Source organism: Carex rostrata, chromosome 14 (assembly GCF_964058835.1).
Source record: "Carex rostrata chromosome 14, lpCarRost1.2, whole genome shotgun sequence".
Lineage (NCBI taxonomy): Eukaryota > Viridiplantae > Streptophyta > Magnoliopsida > Poales > Cyperaceae > Carex > Carex rostrata.
The window spans coordinates 7,457,556-7,476,614 of record NC_135931.1 but is presented as its reverse complement, the minus strand read 5'-3'; the positions used below and the strand labels follow the sequence as shown (position 1 = coordinate 7,476,614).

The 19,059-nt window shown below is 35.2% G+C and overlaps 3 protein-coding genes across 3 annotated transcripts; 2 read left to right on the top strand and 1 right to left on the bottom strand.

Moving 5' to 3' along the window:
* Positions 1-545: 545 nt before the first annotated feature.
* On the top strand, positions 546-4,374 carry LOC144565068 (uncharacterized). The gene is made up of 6 exons (XM_078314698.1): positions 546-709; positions 1,358-1,398; positions 1,835-1,998; positions 2,457-2,556; positions 2,933-3,105; positions 3,405-4,374. Exons 1-6 carry the CDS (start codon positions 669-671, stop codon positions 3,990-3,992), a joined length of 1,107 nt encoding a protein of 368 aa, XP_078170824.1. The 5' UTR covers positions 546-668; the 3' UTR covers positions 3,993-4,374.
* A 3,024-nt stretch (positions 4,375-7,398) lies between these two features.
* On the top strand, positions 7,399-13,329 carry PGLP2 (2-phosphoglycolate phosphatase 2). The gene is made up of 11 exons (XM_078314697.1): positions 7,399-7,557; positions 7,874-7,941; positions 8,264-8,356; positions 8,794-8,865; positions 9,296-9,367; positions 9,612-9,671; positions 9,782-9,834; positions 10,070-10,167; positions 10,326-10,425; positions 11,740-11,843; positions 12,885-13,329. Exons 1-11 carry the CDS (start codon positions 7,470-7,472, stop codon positions 12,983-12,985), a joined length of 909 nt encoding a protein of 302 aa, XP_078170823.1. The 5' UTR covers positions 7,399-7,469; the 3' UTR covers positions 12,986-13,329.
* Positions 13,330-13,746: 417 nt separating this feature from the next.
* Positions 13,747-18,607, bottom strand: LOC144565066 (oligopeptide transporter 1-like). Its single transcript, XM_078314696.1, has 8 exons — positions 18,479-18,607; positions 17,380-17,633; positions 16,734-16,925; positions 16,407-16,504; positions 15,723-16,295; positions 15,305-15,572; positions 14,941-15,123; positions 13,747-14,585 (listed from the first exon to the last, which is right to left on the bottom strand). Exons 1-8 carry the CDS (start codon positions 18,525-18,527, stop codon positions 13,962-13,964), a joined length of 2,241 nt encoding a protein of 746 aa, XP_078170822.1. The 5' UTR covers positions 18,528-18,607; the 3' UTR covers positions 13,747-13,961.
* Positions 18,608-19,059: the final 452 nt, after the last annotated feature.

Below are 19,059 nucleotides of genomic sequence, written 5' to 3'. Positions count from 1 at the left end.
ATTATGTTGTTTTGATGGGGATATTGGCTATTTTAAAAGTTTTTATGGGTACACTAGAAATTTTCTCAAATATTATCTAACGATTTTATTTTGATGTTTGATTTTCAATTTTTAGTCATTAAATTTTTGAAAATAGAGACATGAAAACTAGAGATATTTGAACCTTCGTGGCTTCCTCTAAACAAAATGTAAAAACTATCGGGAATTAATAAAATAATAATTTTACAATAATTTATTAATTGAGCATCATTATTATTTTCTAGTAACACAAATTAATACTAGATTAAAATATTTCCAACTCATATTACATTAAAACCATATTTTTTAAACGAAAAATGTCAAAACCTTAGCTTTTATTTCTTATTTCCTTGTATACAATTTATAATTTTTCCAAACAACCATATTTTGAGGTTTTCCTACAAAAATTACCAGCCATTAATTTATTATTGTTGAAAGAAGTCGGGCGGTGCTGTTCCATCTGGAATGTCTTGCGGACCCCAATAGGTTACGTCGGTGTAATGATCTGGTATACCAGGTCTATGTAATGTAATATATAATTGGGGAAGTAAAGGCTCCTGTATTCTTCATTTCTTCTCCTCGACTTCGTCTCTACCGATTCCTCGCTCTCAACCCTAAACCTAACTCTTCCCTAATTAACGTTTGAAGCCATGTCTGGGAAACATAGAGAGAACGATGGCGCAAGTCCAGCGTGAGTCTCTTCTCATCTCTAATCTAATTATTCGATTTGTTCGACTTTTTGCTTAAAAGTACTATCTGTGAGCAGTTTTGCTGTCAACGATACTAAAAAGGTTGCTATATGCGTCAATAGTTCCATGTCTCGCTTTCAATTTAGAGTGATTATTCTTAATTTTTTTCTGGACAATCTGATAATTAAGAGCGAGAACATTTCAATCTTATCTTATGTTTTAATGGGGAAATTAGCTATTTTGAAAGTTTTGATGGGTATGCCGTGAACTAACTCTTTTTAATTACTGAGTAGATGTCTGTGAGCAGCGTACCAAACAGTGCAAACACGGTAATCCATCTTAGAATCTGTGATTCCCTAAAAATCCTCTGGAAATAATAACAACCAAATGGATTGTTTTAAGTTCTGTAAGTACCCTCCAAAGGCATGCTGGTGAAAATTTGGTTTTGTAAGGAGTGAGGGCCTGCATGTGTTTTAGTTGAAGTGTAACCAAAATTTCAGTTAAGATCGGCGTCCGTATAAATGATGGAATCCTGAACTTCTTTATTTTTTTGTATTCGGAAGTCTAATTTAAGTGGTATTTATGTTGCTTTTATCCGGAATATCGGAAAACGAGGTGGCTCAATTAATAAGTTTATTTTTCCTGTGCAGGAAGATATTTGTTGGTGGGCTCCCAAGGGAGACTAGGGAAGGTAAGCTTTTTTCATACTTTCTTCGACCTTTCACACTTCTCTTATTATGCAGAAAGAGAGGTTAAAAATTATATTACAACCCTTTGAAGTTTCAGTAATACTGTAGTATCCAATTAGTTATGTAATCAGTTATCAGTGCAAGTTCTCTTCTATTGAAAGTTTCCATTTTTTTTTTGGTGATTTGGTATTTTATAACTAGTGTAATAGTAATGAAAAGTGTATTGATACACTACTGCGGTAAGTGCATTAGGTCCCTATTTGTCCTTTTTGATCCCTCTATTGCCTAATTAGTCTTTGGCATGCTCCTGTTTGGCTAAGATAAAGTTTTGTAATAAGCAAAGAAGAGGACAAAATACGGTAAATGAATTTTCTACTATACATAAATTAATTAGTCTCTTGCTGTAGTTACATCCTTTTCTGTGCTAAAAATAAACAGATGAGTTTAGAGCACATTTTGGGAAGTATGGCACCATAATAGATGCAGTGATAATGAAAGATCGATTCACACAAAAGCCAAGAGGTTTTGGGTTTATTACATATGATGACCCCGCAGTTGTGGATATAGTAATTGAAGATATCCATACCTTTCACGGCAAGGAGGTATTGTTGCCTTGCAATTTTTTTTTTTTGCAATTTCTTAACTAATAACAGCTAGTTATAACTTATAGACTTGTAAAAGTTTGTTTGATAAGCTGTTTATCCAATGCTGGTCTATATGAACCGTCGTGCAATGTATTGCAATATTACCAAAGTAGCCTTTATTAAACCTCAGCTCCAATTATACAACTAAAAGTAATCATTCGTCCATTAAGCTTGAATCATGCTAATGACTGCAAATTGACTCTCCCGTCTGCTCTTATGTGTCGTCAAGTCTCAGTTGCTATAACTAACTGTGATCTATGAAGTTAAACATAATCTAATCTACAAAAAAAAAAATCAGAAATTTGAGACCAATCTAGGGACCTATTACTCGGTATACTCTTAACATAGCTTGTCTTAGGGAAATATAGGTGCCTGGCCTGGTGCTGATTAGATCAATACTGTTATTAAAATAATAGGTTGAGATAAAACGGACAATTCCTAAGGGCGCTGCTCCACTAAAAGACTTTAAGACCAAGAAAATTTTTGTTGGTGGCCTGCCTTCTTCTATTAATGATGGTGAGAGAAAGATTTTTAGGAAATCAGGTTTCAGTTTGTAATCGTCTTGTTGCATGATCGTGTTCTCCACCTTTTGGTGTGAAATTTGTAGAAGTTTTTTTTTTTTCCAGGCCTGCCATATGGGCAGCATTTGGTCCTTAGCTCAACAAAAAAGGAAATTAACTTGGTTCGCCTGCATTAAAATAGATATGGCAGGCCCTACCTTATGTCAAATTCATGTTGCTCATTGGTTAGGATTTGAATGGATTAGCAGTTCACATAAAACATCTAGAATGCTAAGTGTACCGTTCAAAAAGGGAATGAAATAAAACAGCATTCATGTTTGCATAACAGAAGTAATAGACTCATTTGGGTTTTTTTTATTTGAATTGTGCAGATGAATTTAGGGAGTTCTTCTCCAAGTTCGGGAGGGTGACAGATCATGAAATTATACGGGATCATGCTACCAGCCGGCCCCGTGGTTTTGGCTTTATTGTTTTTGATTCTGAGAAAGCAGTAGATGATTTGTTTGCCAAAAAAGGGAACATGATAGATCTTAATGGTGCTCAGGTGAGCCTTGCTGATAAGAAAATTAGAAGGGCTGTCTCCCCAGTTGCCAAAATAATTTCTTTATTTCATATCTGGCCAATAGTGCAGAATCGCTTCTCTCTTTTGACCACCTTTTTGAATTTGTTAGCTTTTATGAATCATGAATTAATATTTCCGCACTAGTTAGGTTCTTAATTGGTGTTTTAGATATCTTAAGGATATATTTTAGTTCTAGTTTTTGTTCTGAAGGCACATAAGGCACATCTTTTAGGATATAGGTACTCTTTTCTAAGTTCTTTAAGTTTTGGATATATATGTAGGTGGAGATTAAGAAGGCAGAACCAAAGAAAAATTCTAGTAACCAACTTCCCCATCGTTCATTCGTTAGTTCAGAATCTAGAAATTCAGGTTCACGTCCATTCTCTGATGGGTTTGATGGATATGAGTCTTATAGCGGGTATGGTGGATCTGGCGGGTTTGGACCCTATAGTAGGTATTCATCAGGCGGGCTTGGTTCTAGAGCCGGACCCAGTTTCAGTTCTAGTGGTTACGGAGGTGGTTACGGAGGTAGTTTTGGTGGTGATTTTGGAAGTGCGTATGGAAGTGGACTGGGCGGGTATAATAGAGGGGATTCGTCACTTGGTGGGTACTCTAGCCGTTATGGGTCATATGGTGATGGCACTGGGTTTGGTAGTGGGTATGGCAGTGCTGCCTATGGGAGTACTGGATATGTGCGTGATAGTAGTTTCGGTGGTACAGGGTCTAGCTATGGTGGAGGTAGCAGTTATGATTCTTCAATTGGTGGTGGTTATGGGTCAGGTGGGGGTCTATACGGGTCCAGAGGTGGATATGGCAGTAGTGGGTCAGGTGGTACTGGGTCTAGCAGATACCATCCATATGGGAGATAGATGAGGTTTTCGTTAAGAGGTTGTTAAGTTGCTAGTTGAATGATGCAAGGGGGGGCAGACCCCTGCCTTATTTTCTTTGTAAATGGAAAATAAGTTAAGCTGGCGGATGTTGCTTAGATTGTTGTGTGTAAGTTTAACTTAGGGTTTGTGTAGAACCCGAACATGTAGTGTGGTTTATTTGTGATCTAGTACTAAAACCTTGTTAAACCATTTAGATTTTGAACATTAGAAGGTTTTCTGGAAGATTTTAGTCAGATAGCAAATTGGAGCTAGCTAGATGTTATAGATTGAATTATGTGTTGTTTATTTTCCTTGCAAGGTTTTGTCATGCCATCCGCATTGAACCTTTTTGTTTTGTGAGAATTTTACTTTTGATGTTTCATTTTTGGTAGCATTGTGCTCGGATTAGTTTTCTGAGTAAAATTTATTGGAGATTGGTAAGTATAATGGTCGTCGTTATTATTTGGAGCAATTTTGCTGAATGTCAAATTACACTTGTACTATTTTGCTGATTGTCGGTGCCATCCCCTCCGTCATCTCCTTTTCTTCCATTTATCGGGATTTATATTGAATTTTTTTAGTTTTATGTGATGGAAACTCTGCACCCGAACATGTCTGGGTAAAAACTAAGGATACAGTGGGTTCTACTGACTCATTTCACAGATAAACACAGATTCATGTGGTGGAATCAGAAGATTTATGCACCAAGGGGATATGCCTTATAGCATCAACATCCCCGGTATTATTAGAGTTTCTAATATGAGTTTCTAATATGATGTGATAATTTCTAATTCAGTTTCAGAGATGTGGAAGATTTTTTTTATTTATAAATTATGCATTAAACTTTTTTATTAAGAAACTGTTTATAATCTTTATGTTGGTCAAATAATCGACTCAAATTATTTCTCCTTTTTAATTTGTTGCTGAAATAACTTAATGAAAACTTTAAAATTAATTTAAGAGATGTGAGAGTTAGAAACTTTAGAGACCTTAATGTCTAAAAAATAGTTAATAATTATTTGGAAACTCATTTGAATTGTTGGAATATTGATGTTCTTAGAATTCGGATTCTGGTCCAGATCCCCAGGTACTTGAGGTGCAATAACTAAATTTGGATTGTTCTTTTAATCTAACATGAATCTCAAAACGCTCCCCCCCATCCCTTCATAATGTTCATAGACATCAGATGTCTAGATTGAATTTGGCATGGTTGGGATTAATCTTGGCTTTCTGTTTATATATATTGCACCTCAGATACTGGGGGGATACGAACTCCCTGGCTTATGGGTGGGATGCCTTTTATCATAGTTTTTGTATATCTTTGTAATTAAAAATTTAAAAGTAATTGAGAATGAACCATTGATTCAATTCTAGTATGGATTGAAATATGCGGGTTTTCTTCTCTCCTTTTATCCTCTTGTAATGGAACTTATTGGAAAGAGGTCAATGGAACCAAATCAACAAATGCGGACATTTTCATATGGTTTGTGTTGAAGTCAAATGATAATTAATTCTTTCCCCGCAGCAAGAAACGTAACAGAATTTTTTAAGCATGTAATTTATTCATATTTTCTGAAAAAGTTGAAAATTTTTTAAGGATTTTTTACCCTTAGAATTATAAAAATTATAAAATTTTATATCAGATTAGGAACAATTTATTCACGTATCAGATAATTTACAATTTAATTTTGTTCTTGTTTTGCCTTCACGATTTCCGTTATGGTTAGAATGTTGGTCAACTATGATGAATGTGGTTCTTGATTTGTTAATAACATTTTAAAAATAATATATAATGTTTCACTTTTTGGTTCAGCAAATAAGTAGTTCTAACACTTTAGGATATCAATGCACCTATGAATTATGAATTATTGTTACACTAACACAAGTGGATCTAGTTTAAAAAACGGCATTTTATATGTATCTCCAAAAGAGCTTGGAGTTGAAAAACGAGTAGCAACTCAAATATCTCACACCCAAAAAAAAAAAAAAACTCAAATACAGCGACCTGATTAGGCGAGAAATGAGAAGTAAACAATTGGAAAAGTAATACACATTCAAAAGAAAAAGGAAGCTGATAACATCAAGTTCAATAAAATCAAAGAAATATACTTATAGGGTAATTGAGCAGCACTAGACTTGGGCTCAAATTGTTTACATTTCATAATCAGTGCCTGAATGTTACTTCACAAATGTAGATTTATTTTGTGAACGCGCTTAAGTTATGAGTTAAAATCTAAATAGATGAATTAATTTAAAAGGAGAGATGCACATGAGTTATGCAACATAAACAGGTGGGCTAAATTTATAATGGTATAAGTAATTTCTTACACTATACTATTCCATTACACGTCATTTATATTTAACCGTATAAGTGTAGAATAAAATACTTGTGCCACAATCAAATATAACCTTTAAAATATGATTAAATTGCTATTGCTTGCTTAGTGATTAGGATGCTTTTACTTTATGTAACTAAAAGAGTATATAAATTTTCAAAAATATTCGTATTAAATATATATTACATGCTATATTATTGTGTGCGTACTCATGAATTCGTATCACCTAATAAAATATTTGTTTGGCTCCAGAAGTCCAGATCAATCAAATATTAAAGAGGTCTGTGTGTTTCATTTTGGACCGAATTGATCGAATTCTGATCGGAGGAGATTGACCGAATTCCGATCAGAGGGTCCAAATCTAAACAGAAATATTTTGTTACCTCATACGATATGGATTCGCACTCGACCAATCTCTGTCAAAAATAGTAGACTTCTACATCGTATTTAAAAGGATAATTCATTAATTCAACGTCGGATTTCTAATTGAAAATGTTGAACAAAGAATGTACTATTTCTATTTTTTTTTTTGAGTTAGGCTGGGGTGCTATGGATAGCATAGTGGCCTCTATGCTACGGCTCAATATTCGAGTTTTCAAAATCCAAACGGTCGATCCGAACCGTTCATCTTATTCTCCATATTAATATCTGCTTGGAGACCAAATTTTATAATTTTCTGAATTTTTTTACTATTTATTAAGCCAATTTGAAAATCGCTAATTCAACGGTTTTACTGTTTTGTGCAGCCACCGTTGGATCAACAATTTTGTAAAATACTTAATAAATAGTAAAAAAATTCAGAAAAATGTAAAATTTGGTCTCCAAGCAGATATTAATATGGAGAATAAGATGAACGGTTCGGATCGACCGTTTGAATTTTAAAAACTCAAATATTGAGCCGTAGCATAGAGGCCACTATGCTATCCATAGCACCCCAGCCTAACTCTTTTTTTTTTGAAATATTTCGATCGAATCGAATAGAATTCTATTGAATTCGAATTCAATTTTTTATTCCCAAACCCAAAGCATCTAATCAGATGCTACGACGACACAAGTGCAGCCCAAAGCATCTAATAATCTATAAAGCATCCGATTAAAGAGAAAATAATAAGAAACTAGCCAATAAGTTAGAGAGAAAGAGATGACCAGTGGAGGAAAGGAAGGTCTCACCCCTGAAGCCGCGAGGTCTCTCGTCGATTCCGTTGATGTCTTTATCTTCGATTGCGATGGTACATGCTCTCTCTCCTCCCTCCTTCCTCACTCGAATATGTGACCCTTGCGAAACTTAAAATAGTTCATATGACCTTTTCGGAAAAAGTAAAATCTTACATGCTGTTGAATGTTCGGATCAATACCATACACGAAAAACACCTGTTCTTTCTGTCATCTATGGCAGACGACTGAAGTAGAGAGAGAATACAAGTACTACAAGTGAATTTCTTTGGTTTCTATGGTTCCGTAGACATTGAGTTTTAACAAAGCTATGCAAGCAATTGCCATTAATTCTGACAACTGTTTTGTTGTATTATTACTGTGAGTGTACAGGGGTGATATGGAAAGGAGATAAGCTGATAGAAGGTGTTTCTGAGGCTTTGCATACACTTCGCTCACTGGTGCGTTACCAATAGTTTATAAGGAATGCTGTACTATTTTGTTTTTCTCAGTCCTATGCAATACAGTTGTGTCATCATGTTGTATTATTTTTTCTTTCAAAATTAAAGGAGAGTTCATTTTAGCCCTAATAACCCTGGTTTATGGTGAAACTCCCTTCTGAACAGAAATTAAATTGTAAGAAAACAATTAAAAAAGATGATACTAGCTGATTCTGAGTGGTACTGCGACTCAGGTTCTTGAAATTTTAGCTAATCTATTTTTGTGCATTTTAATTAACTAGAGGAAGTATGTGCTCAGAATTTTCACGGATTTTTCATGTAGGGTAAAAGGTTTGTTTTTGTGACTAATAACTCCAGAAAGTCAAGAAAGCAGTATGCTAAGAAATTTTCTAAACTTGGCATGGAAATCGATGAGGTCTGCTTTATCCTTTTCTTTCTTACCTTTTCTCTTTGTAATAAACAACCAGTGAGTTCATGCAGACAATGTACGTGTATCCTACTAGTTATCAAAATAGCAGTACAGCATATTCAGCCTGCAATTTATGAAATAAATCATATGAACTTCTAAAATTTGTTAAGTACCTTATACCCCTCTATTCTTTTATCAGGAGTATTCAAATTACCCCTCTTTTCTTACTCTTGCACAAGTAAGCAAAGCCTAGTGTGGACATCCTTTTAATTTATCAGCAAACTAATAGAGTGATAGATAAATTATATTGTTATTTATATAGGGATACTCGTAATAATATCATAGTGCTATGAACGATATTTCTCATTTTATATGGTAATGCATAATGTGACACTTCACAAGAAGTTGGCTCTAATAATGTACAGTGGTTTATTTCCTGACAGGGAGAAATTTTTACATCATCTTTTGCAGCAGCAATGTACTTGAAGTTAAATAACTTCCCTACAGATAAGAAGGTTGTTCCTCTATTACTGCACAAATAGTTTACCCTTCTGTTAGTTTGTGATTAATTTGGCATCTGATTGTACTGTAAACTGACTGGTGCTATCCACCCCAATGTTCAACTTCATCGTGGTCAAGCCTTAGTTAACCCCATCAATTGTGAAATCACACCCTCCATATAATTTTGTTTTTCCTCCAATTTTGATTGTGCAATTCAGTTCACAAACCATCACCTCAAGAAAAAAAAATTTGTTAATGTGAAATGGGATAAAAGTTAGATAATAAACAAGCAAGCGCAAGTATGATCTAATTTTAATGGTGTGGAAATCTTGTAATTCAATTCTTAGTTTACTCTTCCTTCAGAAAAGAGAATTGTTAGTTTAGTGACTATTCAATGTGTTTTTAATTTTTGCTTGGTCATTTTGCTTGTTCTTTGCTTGTCAGGTTTATGTTGTTGGTGAGGAAGGCATCAAAGAAGAACTGAAGTTAGTTGGCTATGAATCTATTGGTGGCCCTGTAAGGATTTCTTCCCTTTTAATTGTGCAAACTTTGCATAGTTGTATATTACTTAAAAATTAACTTTACAATCATCGATAGACTGGTTAATGTAATGCCCATGCTATCATACCTGCTTTTGAGCAATCTTCACAAAAGCCATATTTTGGTTTTTCGACCTCTTTGGGCTTTTATGTTGTATTTCTCATGAAGCTTTATGGCATAGTAAAAAGTATTCATATCAGGATAAATTTAAATACTTTAGGAGGATGGCAGAAAGTCCATTCAATTGGAATCAAGCTTCTTCTTTGACCACGATAGAAGTGTAATCTTTCACCTATTCTATCTCTAATTTTAAATCAACTTAGTTCATTTCTCCTTTCTTGAGAAATGGGAATGAGGAGTTTTACAAATTATATGGATTTTCAAATCCAGGTTGGAGCAGTTGTTGTCGGACTTGATCAGCATTTTAACTATTATAAGCTTCAGTAAGTGAAGACATGGCATTACTCTTTTCAAGTTCAATACAGTTTGATGTAATTTGTTTTTGGTACAATTTGATCCCAGTTTTTCATTTTCTTATTGTTGTGTTGTTATTTTTATTGGTGCTTTCGTTGAGACCCTTTAGAGCTTTAGATGTTAAAACAGCAAATTTGCACTACCAGTACATCTTGCATTGACTTACTTTTCTACTTGATTGAATATTATCTTATGATAATGTAGGTATGCAACTTTGTGCATACGTGAGAACCCAGGGTGCCTTTTCATAGCCACCAATTGTGATTCCAGTGGAAATCTTACTAGCTTACAAGAATGGCCAGGTATGACATGTTCATACATGCACAAACCCAGTTCGTGCTTACTTTAGTTACTGACATCTCTTTTGAACAACATAATCTTTTTTAGATTTTTGATGACCCTCTTTCTTTTTGCAAAATCACATTACATGTTTCATCCATTTTGAAATTGCCACTTGTAGGAGCTGGATGTATGGTATCTGCTGTATCTTGCTCAACCCAGCAAGAACCAGTAGTTGTTGGCAAACCATCAACCTTCCTGATGAAATTTCTTTTAGAGAGGTTTGGAAAATATGCACTTCTTTTGAAATTTAATTTGTTACCCTGTTCTCTATTGAAGCCACCGTGTCTGTAATTGATACAGATTCACATAGATATGTATAAGATCTGCCATGTGGTATATCAAATATTTGAACATCAAATTTTAGTCAGATATGGTCATTGTTTTGCACCGATATGCGTATCTGCATATGAAAGAATGCACAAAGAAGACTTATGGACCCCCCTGCACCGTAGATGGTGCATAAGATCTAGCATTGTGGAACTTAAGTTCTGCAAGTCTAGACTCTGGATTCTTCTCCTTTTCTTATTTTTTTTTTTTTTTTTTTCATTTTGTTAAATTAGTGTAGGTGGTCCCCATTCCTTGCCTCCCTAGCTACCTTGTTGACAGATCATATCTTTCTCTTCCATCTATTATTCTTCAGTAGCTGTCTCATTAGCACAGCTCTGTACTCTTTGCTTATTAAAAAAATAAATAATCTAGGCTCTACAGTCTGCACTGATCATCACACTGCTCCTAGCCTACTGCCAAAGAATAGCACGTTCCATTTCTTATTATACTATTAACCAAAATTAAAATCTGATTTAAGTCTGATCTATTTATGAACCTCATTAATTTATCTAATTCAAAATATATCACAGAAGCACAACAATAGAACTTTTTAAAATAAAATGAATAGATTGAAATAAATTAAAATCAATATCAAATCTTTCATCTGTATATTTTCAACTTAAAATCCTTTTTGATTTTGTGCATACTTATGTTCGAAGAAAATAAACTAATATGTGTGTAGGTCTATTTTATCGCAAGTTTTTTTTTTTTTTTTAAAGTGTCGTCATCGTATCAGTATTGAATCTGATAGATACCCGTATCTGTATCCGTGCAGCATGGGAAACTTGTGACAAACTTAGGTAGACTATTGTAGTTTTTTTTTAAAAAAATCTACAGATTATCGAAAATCATTGAACTTTTTGTCAAACAATACCAAATGATATCAGTTTGTAATCAATGTCTAATCTTGTTGATACTTCAAACAACACTGAATCTGTTTAATTGTTGTGATGGAAATAGTTAATTTTAATTAAATACATGTTGGTTCAGATTTTTATTTCATGGTTAGTGTGAGTGTTTGGTTGAGCTACAATGAAAATGTCCAGGGCCATTTAGGAACTCTTTTGTCATGTTGGTTTTCATTTTAGTCAGTATTGCAATTGATGGAAATGTTGCATTATTCTGCAAATACAGCAAAATGTTTGACATGATTCTAAAAGGAATTAACTTTTTTATTTACATGTTTGATTGTGTGATTGAATCAGGTTCAAAATAGATGTTTCAAGGATGTGCATGGTCGGAGATAGATTAGACACTGATATTCTCTTTGGTCAAAACACTGGCTGCAAGACCCTTCTTGTTCTGTCTGGTACGTCCCTTTCAAATTCTACACCTGCCCACTTGTTTGGTATGGGCTGGTTGGAACAGTGTGGAGTATGATACTGCTAGGCTGGTACCATTTCAAATATAAGAATCTATTACTGGACCGTCTTATGAGGACAAAAGGGTACATGTCAGTTTTCTTTTGCCTTTATGCCCTTCCCAAATGATATTTATTTCTTGTGCATCAATAACTTTCTGGAGGTCTGAGCTTTTGTTGTGGACCTTTGAAAGGCTATGACCGAAATCATTTCTCTTAGGATCCTTCTCTCTATTTCTTTGAGGGGTCCCTGGAAGTCTTGTGTTTTCTGACCTGGGTATTTTATCTATTTAAAAAGGGTTGCCTTTTGTACCAAGTATGACTAGTTCAAATCCGCTGCCATAGTAACCAGCGCCGTAGTTACTATGGCGCTCTGTACGATCAGTGGCGGGGAGCCACGTGGAGCCAGGGGTGGGTAAGTGCCCACCCCTGGCTAATTTTTTTTTCAAAAAATGTACCTATATTTTTATACTTTTGTCAGAAAAATTTATAAAAATATTCTTAGAACACAAAAATTTACAAAATTTTGCCTACCCCTGGAAATGTTTCTCCAAAATATGCTTCTATTTCTATCATTTACTCAGAAAAATTATAAAAATATACTTTATATTAAATATGATTATAAAATTAAGTCTCCCCTAAAATTTTGCTCCACCCTGTTGATTATCCTGGCTACGCTACTTTGTACGATTGAAGTCAGACGGTTCAGTTCAGACCCAAAACACCCCCTTAAAGACTGCACAGTGATCTGGAGTGTTCGATTTTAATTAAACGGCACATGTAGCATGCCATAGTTATCCTGCCACTGCAACTGTCAAAGCAGATTCAAACTCCTAATATTGGTATTGGTACTAAAAAAAATATATCTGGGTACATGAAACAATTGGTATGCTAAAAGCAGGTTGAAACAGAAGCACCCAAAAAGGTTTCTTTTGGGTTTGCCGATTGTTAGGAGTTAACCTCTTTTTTTTTTTTTTCTTCCAATCACAGGAGTGACTACCTTACCAGCTCTCCTTGATCCTTCTAACAGCATCTATCCAGATGTCTATGCGAACAATTTGTCTCATTTTGTCCAATTGTCGAGCCTGTGATGCTCTTTTCCTTTTGTTTTGACAGATCACTCTGCTCATATTGCACTAATTAATACTCTATTATAAGTTAAATAATATTTCTTCTTTAAAGAAGTTAATAAAATATAAGAAGTATTGTTCCATTCGCAATGGGTTCTTCATAATTGATTTTTTTGAACGAAATGCTATGCACTATCCACTATTATATAGGCTGCTATTTTGCTATTCAGGGCAGACTTTTTTAGATATTATCTGTTCTTAAATCACTGTATTACTCGCTTGAGTTTAAAATAATTCATTGCTTGAACAGAGTCACGAGTGTTGTAACATTTTTCATTGTAATAATATGCCATGCTTGTGTTCCATCTGTAAGACTCAAAGGTGAATGCATCTTTTATTAATTTATGGCTCATGGTATAACCTTTACAATAAAATTTGGTTGCTTCGTGCTACTTTACTCCACGACAAACCCTATAATTTCAAATGGAAGGTGTCGTGTGGAAAAGCAAAATAGAGCTACATTTAACATGCTCTTTTCTTTTTGTTTTGTTGGCTTTCTTTTTAACAAAGGAACATTCTCTTATTTTATCAATGAGAAGTGCATTAATAATAATTAATCAAATTCCTTAATTTTTTTTCTACCTTTTCTACTCATTATGTCAATTACTAACATATATAAATTGCACCATTTATGATACTGAAAAGTGCATTACTGCACAACTAGTTATACCATCTTCTCACTACGAACCTAGTTAATGCTACAATTCTAAAATCTATGAAGGTCCCCCGGACAAATTATCTTATTTCATTTGCTCATGACAGAAGACAATATTAACATGACACTGATAAAGATAGATCGACGCTGACTAGTGACTACTATAAGATAACATCTATTTAATCCAAACAACAATGAATGTTACCATATAACAACAACAGGCCCAACACCAACGTAGTCTTGATCAATTCCAACACAAAACAAACCATAAAAGGAAGCCGACTAGGAGACGACGGGGCAACCTTCGACCACTATCCCGGGATAAGTTGGGCACTTGGCCAAGGGGCAGTAGTCGTCCACCACACCTCCCCACCAAGTCACACCATAAATATCAAAGTTGCCAAGGGCTAAGAATGTCAACACCCCCATAAATACAAGCCCGGCATCGAGTGCTGCCGCAAGAACATAGTTGTGCTTGATCCACCATGCCTTCCTCTTGTTGAACACCCACCAGCTAAAGATGAAACCCACAAGGCCCCACATTATGAAGTTGACCGCCCTGGCCGGCATCAGACTGCCAGCCCCACTGAGGAACACCGGAATGTTGACGTACTTGATCCACTGGCAGTCCGGGAACCGCTTGGAGAGGGCCCAGAAAGGTACCGGGGCAAGAGCACCGATGAGGAAGAACCAGTTCATCTGATTATAGTTGCCGAGTACACCGAACATGCGCTTGGGGCCCACAACACCCCAGATGATGGAGGCATTGTAGAAGACATCGTCATTCGGGCATGTCCAAGGGCTGTCTGCTGGCAGGTTGTCCACGTTGCATATGTTCTTGATAGATGTTAGCAGCCACCAGGCTGTGCCGAAGTGCACCGAGGAGGCCAAGATCGTGCTAACAAGCTGCCAAAAGAAAAATCAAAGTGTAGATAATCAGGCTTGATGATATTAATTTCTCATGGTGGTACAAGTTTAATCCAGCCACTAATTAACTTTTTAGTCTAGATGTTGTAATTAACTACTAGTATGTTTACCCATGTCTCATTTGAAGTCATAACATATAGCACATATATGTATCATGTATGCTTGAAATTGGCTAGATTTCTGGATTGTTGGAAAAATTTTGTGTTGGTTAGCATGGAACGGATAAAATGCTTAATTGATTAGTTTCACTTGCTAAATGACAGAAGTATTAAATAACCCAGGATTATCATTTGCTACACTCATACATGCTTCTTATCTAGGTTAATGTTTGTACCTGAGCCCAGAACATAGATCTGGGAGGGATTTTCATGTAGTGACCCAACTTGAAATCTGCAACGAAGCCGAGTGCCTGAGACATGCTCATGTAACCGTACGTCTTGAATACCACATTTGCCAATGGTTTTCCAGGGTACAGGTACCCAATCACCAACTCAGTTATGATGTTCAGACCTGGTTGCTGTATACAAACAACAACGGATAAATATTAAATAACAAAGAAATTAACCGAGGAATAGAGATATGAGATCCTCAAATGTTTCAATGTTACTTGTTAGTTCATTTTTTAATTTTGGATCATGTCAGTATGCTAGTGGTCTGTAAGTACTGGTGGGAACTGTGTTGCATGCATATGTTTGTACCTGATTAGTAGTTGCGGTGATAACACCAATTGGCAGAGTGAAAACGAAGGCCATGGCCATTGCCAGGAGGAGACCCCACCATGGCAATTGGAGCTGTCTACCAAAACCTTCGCAAGTGTACATAGAGAGTGCTGTTACCAGAACAAGCATAATATGAAACCACCATTGGGGTACAATTTTGTAGTTCCTTTTCATGATCCTAGTGTGCACATCTCCTAGTTTATCGTGTGCTTGCGCAGCTGTTTTCTTCCATAGTTCAATGATATCTCTGCATTGTAGAAGCCAAATTTTATTAACGCAAAATTAAGAATAAATGGTATAGATGGTAAAACTACTTATTTTTGGCAAAACACAAGCAAAATTATATATTGCACAGTTATCATTAAAATGGAAGGAATTTATGTTCATCAAAACATACTTTCCATTGTGGAGCGCCACATGTGTAAGTGCGGCCGTGAGCCCTGCAAACCCCATCCCATAGGTGTACGCAAACATGACACCCAGATTAATCCTGCTGTATGACTCGTATTCAGTCATGTTGATTGAAAACGTCTTTGAATCAAGAATCCTTGTAGTGTTGTAAGTGATCCCCTGATCATCAAACACATGAGACGTGAACATCGGGTACTTCTTTGCATTGAAAGAGTTGGTCCAATAAGCTATCGGGGTGATAACATACACCATCATTGCAAAACCTGCCATGAGGTTGAAGACAGCAAATGCAGGTGTGACTAACGGGTTTCCTAGAAACCCTGAAACAGTGTTCCAGTCGAGGCCAAACGAGAGGACGCCAAGTCCTTTTAGACCGGACCCAATTTGTTGCATTGTGACAGATTTCTTGAAGAAGAGGCACAGGATGGAGATTGAACTAATGTATGGGAAGAAGTAGCTCGGTACAATGTAGTACGCGAAGCTACAAATTAGAACTATAAAGAAGAACTGTAGCCTTGTGAGGCTTCCCTTTGGTCTCTTCTCCTCTTCATGCAGAGCCCTGTTTTGTAGAAATAAACAAAAATTTCAGGTAATATATAGAAGTCAGATTACCTTTGATAATTAACTATTTTTTCCCCCAAATTTTAAGATATATAGAAGAAATTCAAACCTAAAGAGAGAGACTTGAACAAGGTTGGCAGGCCACCACATGTAGGATGAATCCACCAAATATTTCCTGAACAAGCCAGCCCATCCATACCCAAGCAACTATAACACAGAAGGGAAAAAAATAAGAACAGAAAAAAAAAAACAAAGAATTTTGTTTTATTGTCTCACATGTAAAATAGGCATAACAATTATTGAATTTAGAAAAGAAAAGAAGATGAAGATCGTAACATTGTCAATTCATCAATGTTTTCAATGTCAACTTATAAGTAGCACAAAGAGTTTCTTTAATGATTAAATATTAAAATCAAGGCCAAAGCTGTTCATTTACCTGGGTAGTGTTAGCAAGGAGCAGGGCAGCAAAAGGATGGATCTCACGATGGTAGAAGGCCTTGACAATGGCAATGATGTTAATTGCGTAAACACTACTGGCACCGGCACCAGCAAAGATGGTTATCAATACATGCTCTTTAAGACTGAAAGGCCCGGGATTCAGCGAGAAGCTCCAATTCGTAAAAGGAACCTGTTATGGAGATTATTAGCTCAACTTAATAAAATAGTTGATCTATTGGTGTATTTTTCTTCATTTTTTTACCGATTGGTATTGCATTTAAACAGGTTTTGTTACAAGTATAATTTGTTTGGATATATAATTTCAAAATTAGTTAGACTATGGAAGTTCGGTTTTGATTTATATATATCCAACTTTGTAGTCGAAATGATCCATTTTTAACTTAAATGTTGAAACTATATATACATGCATCAATTATAACTATGAATGTTGAAACTATGAATGTTGAAACTATACATGCATCAATTATTTATACACAGTTGTTTATAGATGCATACTGAATAGTACCCCAAAAACTCCCCAAAAAATTTTGGCCCCCTAAATTCAAATCCTGGTTCCGCCTCTGGCTACACATGCAAATTCAAATCCTGGTTCCACCTCCGACTACACATGCAAGTGCACTTACCGTCATTTTCTTGGTGGGGAAGGTGTGGGCCATGAAGCGACCGATGGGGAGAGTGACGAGCTGCACACAGACAGTGCTGATGTTCAGCTGGTTCTGCCGGTAATAGAAGAACTCGTTTATGAAAGCGAGCAAAATGCAAGAGATTATGCCGAGTGACCATGTTCGAAACGTCAGCACGCACTGATTTGGGTCATCAGTTATTGGCACGGTGAACCTCACCTCCTCTATGGGGCTGTCGTTCACCTCCTCTATTTCTGCATATATATACAAAATTTCAGGTGTAAACAAGTTAGAGATTTTTTCTTTTTGTCTTTTTACTTGGCTTGAAATATCTCCATTTTTAGTAAATATAGTTAATAAAGTTTTCTTTTTATTGCTTTTTATGAACTATTGTTGTGATGTCATTCGAAAAAAGAAAAAAAAAAACATTTAAAAATCTCAATGCCTTTCCCTAGGAAAATAGCAAAAAGATAAACAAAGAAAATAATTAATATGAAACGAATTCTAATTAAAAGAACGTTAAATCTTTTTCAATTAGGGGCTTTTGCAATCTAATCTTTAATAAATAGTTATAAACTTATATAATGCAGCAATTAACTTTAATGATAATGCAACAGGTGCTTAAAGATTTTGGGATTATAACATTGTACAAGAAATCAATTTAATTTTATCTGTGTTTTAATTTATATATCTTTATTGAAGGTTTATTGTTTATTTTTCATTAACATTCCATAATTCATTAATATAGGCACAAAGGAGTCCAATATATATTATTTCAACAAAGCAAATTATTCAAACAGTAAGAATTAAACAGGTCTGGAATCTAAAACAATATATAAGAGGACTTATTTCATTCTTTAAGAACTCAAGTAGAAGATCTTCTGAAATACCAAATAATTTTTTTTTAGTAAAAACCAGAGATCAAGCCATCAAACTATTTAATATTCACAAGATATCTTTCCATTCAAGCTTCAAACCTGCAAGCTCTCATGGGGAGAAAATTGTCTTTGCCACTAGAACAAAAGCTGATTCTCGACAAATAAAAGTTTTAACCAACACAAAACCTCAAAATATATAGAGAGAAATTAAGAGAGAGTACCCTTCTTTGTTGAGTGGCCAAGGCCATCAGCCCCGGATTCTATATCCATTTCCTGGTAGCTCTCTTTCCTCCCCTAGAAGGAAAAGAGAAGAAGAAAAAATTTAGAAATGAAATTTATTAGCCAAGGAGGAGAGAAGGGAATCAAGAACCTCTATGCCACCTTTCATCCATATATAACATGACCTATTGTTAGAATAATTTCCTCATTCTTCATACCTTAATTTGACCGTGTTGTTAATGCCATGAAGGCGACAGCAACCAAATTTAGTTATGAAGAGATGTACCCGGTCACTGTTTTCTTGTTATGAGACAATCTGTAGTTTACTATATAGCGGTTTGGAACATAGTAGGAATTATCGGTATTGGGATCGGGATCAGTCTCGGCCAATACTAATATTGGATCGGTGTATCGGCCGGTATCGGCTAATTTGGATCGGAATATCGGACTTTTTTGTCAGAAACTTGTTTTACACTAAAAATAGAAAAAAATTGATAAAAATTAATTTGTCAATAATTTATATTTAGATAAATGATTACAATTAAATAATCCACTAATACAATATAATATAAGCATTAAAACT

Coding starts and splice junctions, on each gene's coding strand:
- LOC144565068 (XM_078314698.1), top strand. CDS start 669: ATGTCTGGGAAACATAGAGAGAACGATGGCGCAAGTCCAGC. Junction 2,557..2,932: donor GCCTTCTTCTATTAATGATG/GTGAGAGAAAGA, acceptor TGAATTGTGCAG/ATGAATTTAGGGAGTTCTTC. Junction 3,106..3,404: donor TAGATCTTAATGGTGCTCAG/GTGAGCCTTGCT, acceptor ATATATATGTAG/GTGGAGATTAAGAAGGCAGA.
- PGLP2 (XM_078314697.1), top strand. CDS start 7,470: ATGACCAGTGGAGGAAAGGAAGGTCTCACCCCTGAAGCCGCGAGGTCT. Junction 8,866..9,295: donor ACTTCCCTACAGATAAGAAG/GTTGTTCCTCTA, acceptor TTTGCTTGTCAG/GTTTATGTTGTTGGTGAGGA. Junction 9,835..10,069: donor TTTAACTATTATAAGCTTCA/GTAAGTGAAGAC, acceptor ATGATAATGTAG/GTATGCAACTTTGTGCATAC.
- LOC144565066 (XM_078314696.1), bottom strand. CDS start 18,527: ATGGATATAGAATCCGGGGCTGATGGCCTTGGCCACTCAACAAAGAAG. Junction 17,634..18,478: donor TGGCCACTCAACAAAGAAGG/GTACTCTCTCTT, acceptor ATATATATGCAG/AAATAGAGGAGGTGAACGAC. Junction 15,124..15,304: donor TCACCGCAACTACTAATCAG/GTACAAACATAT, acceptor GTTTGTATACAG/CAACCAGGTCTGAACATCAT.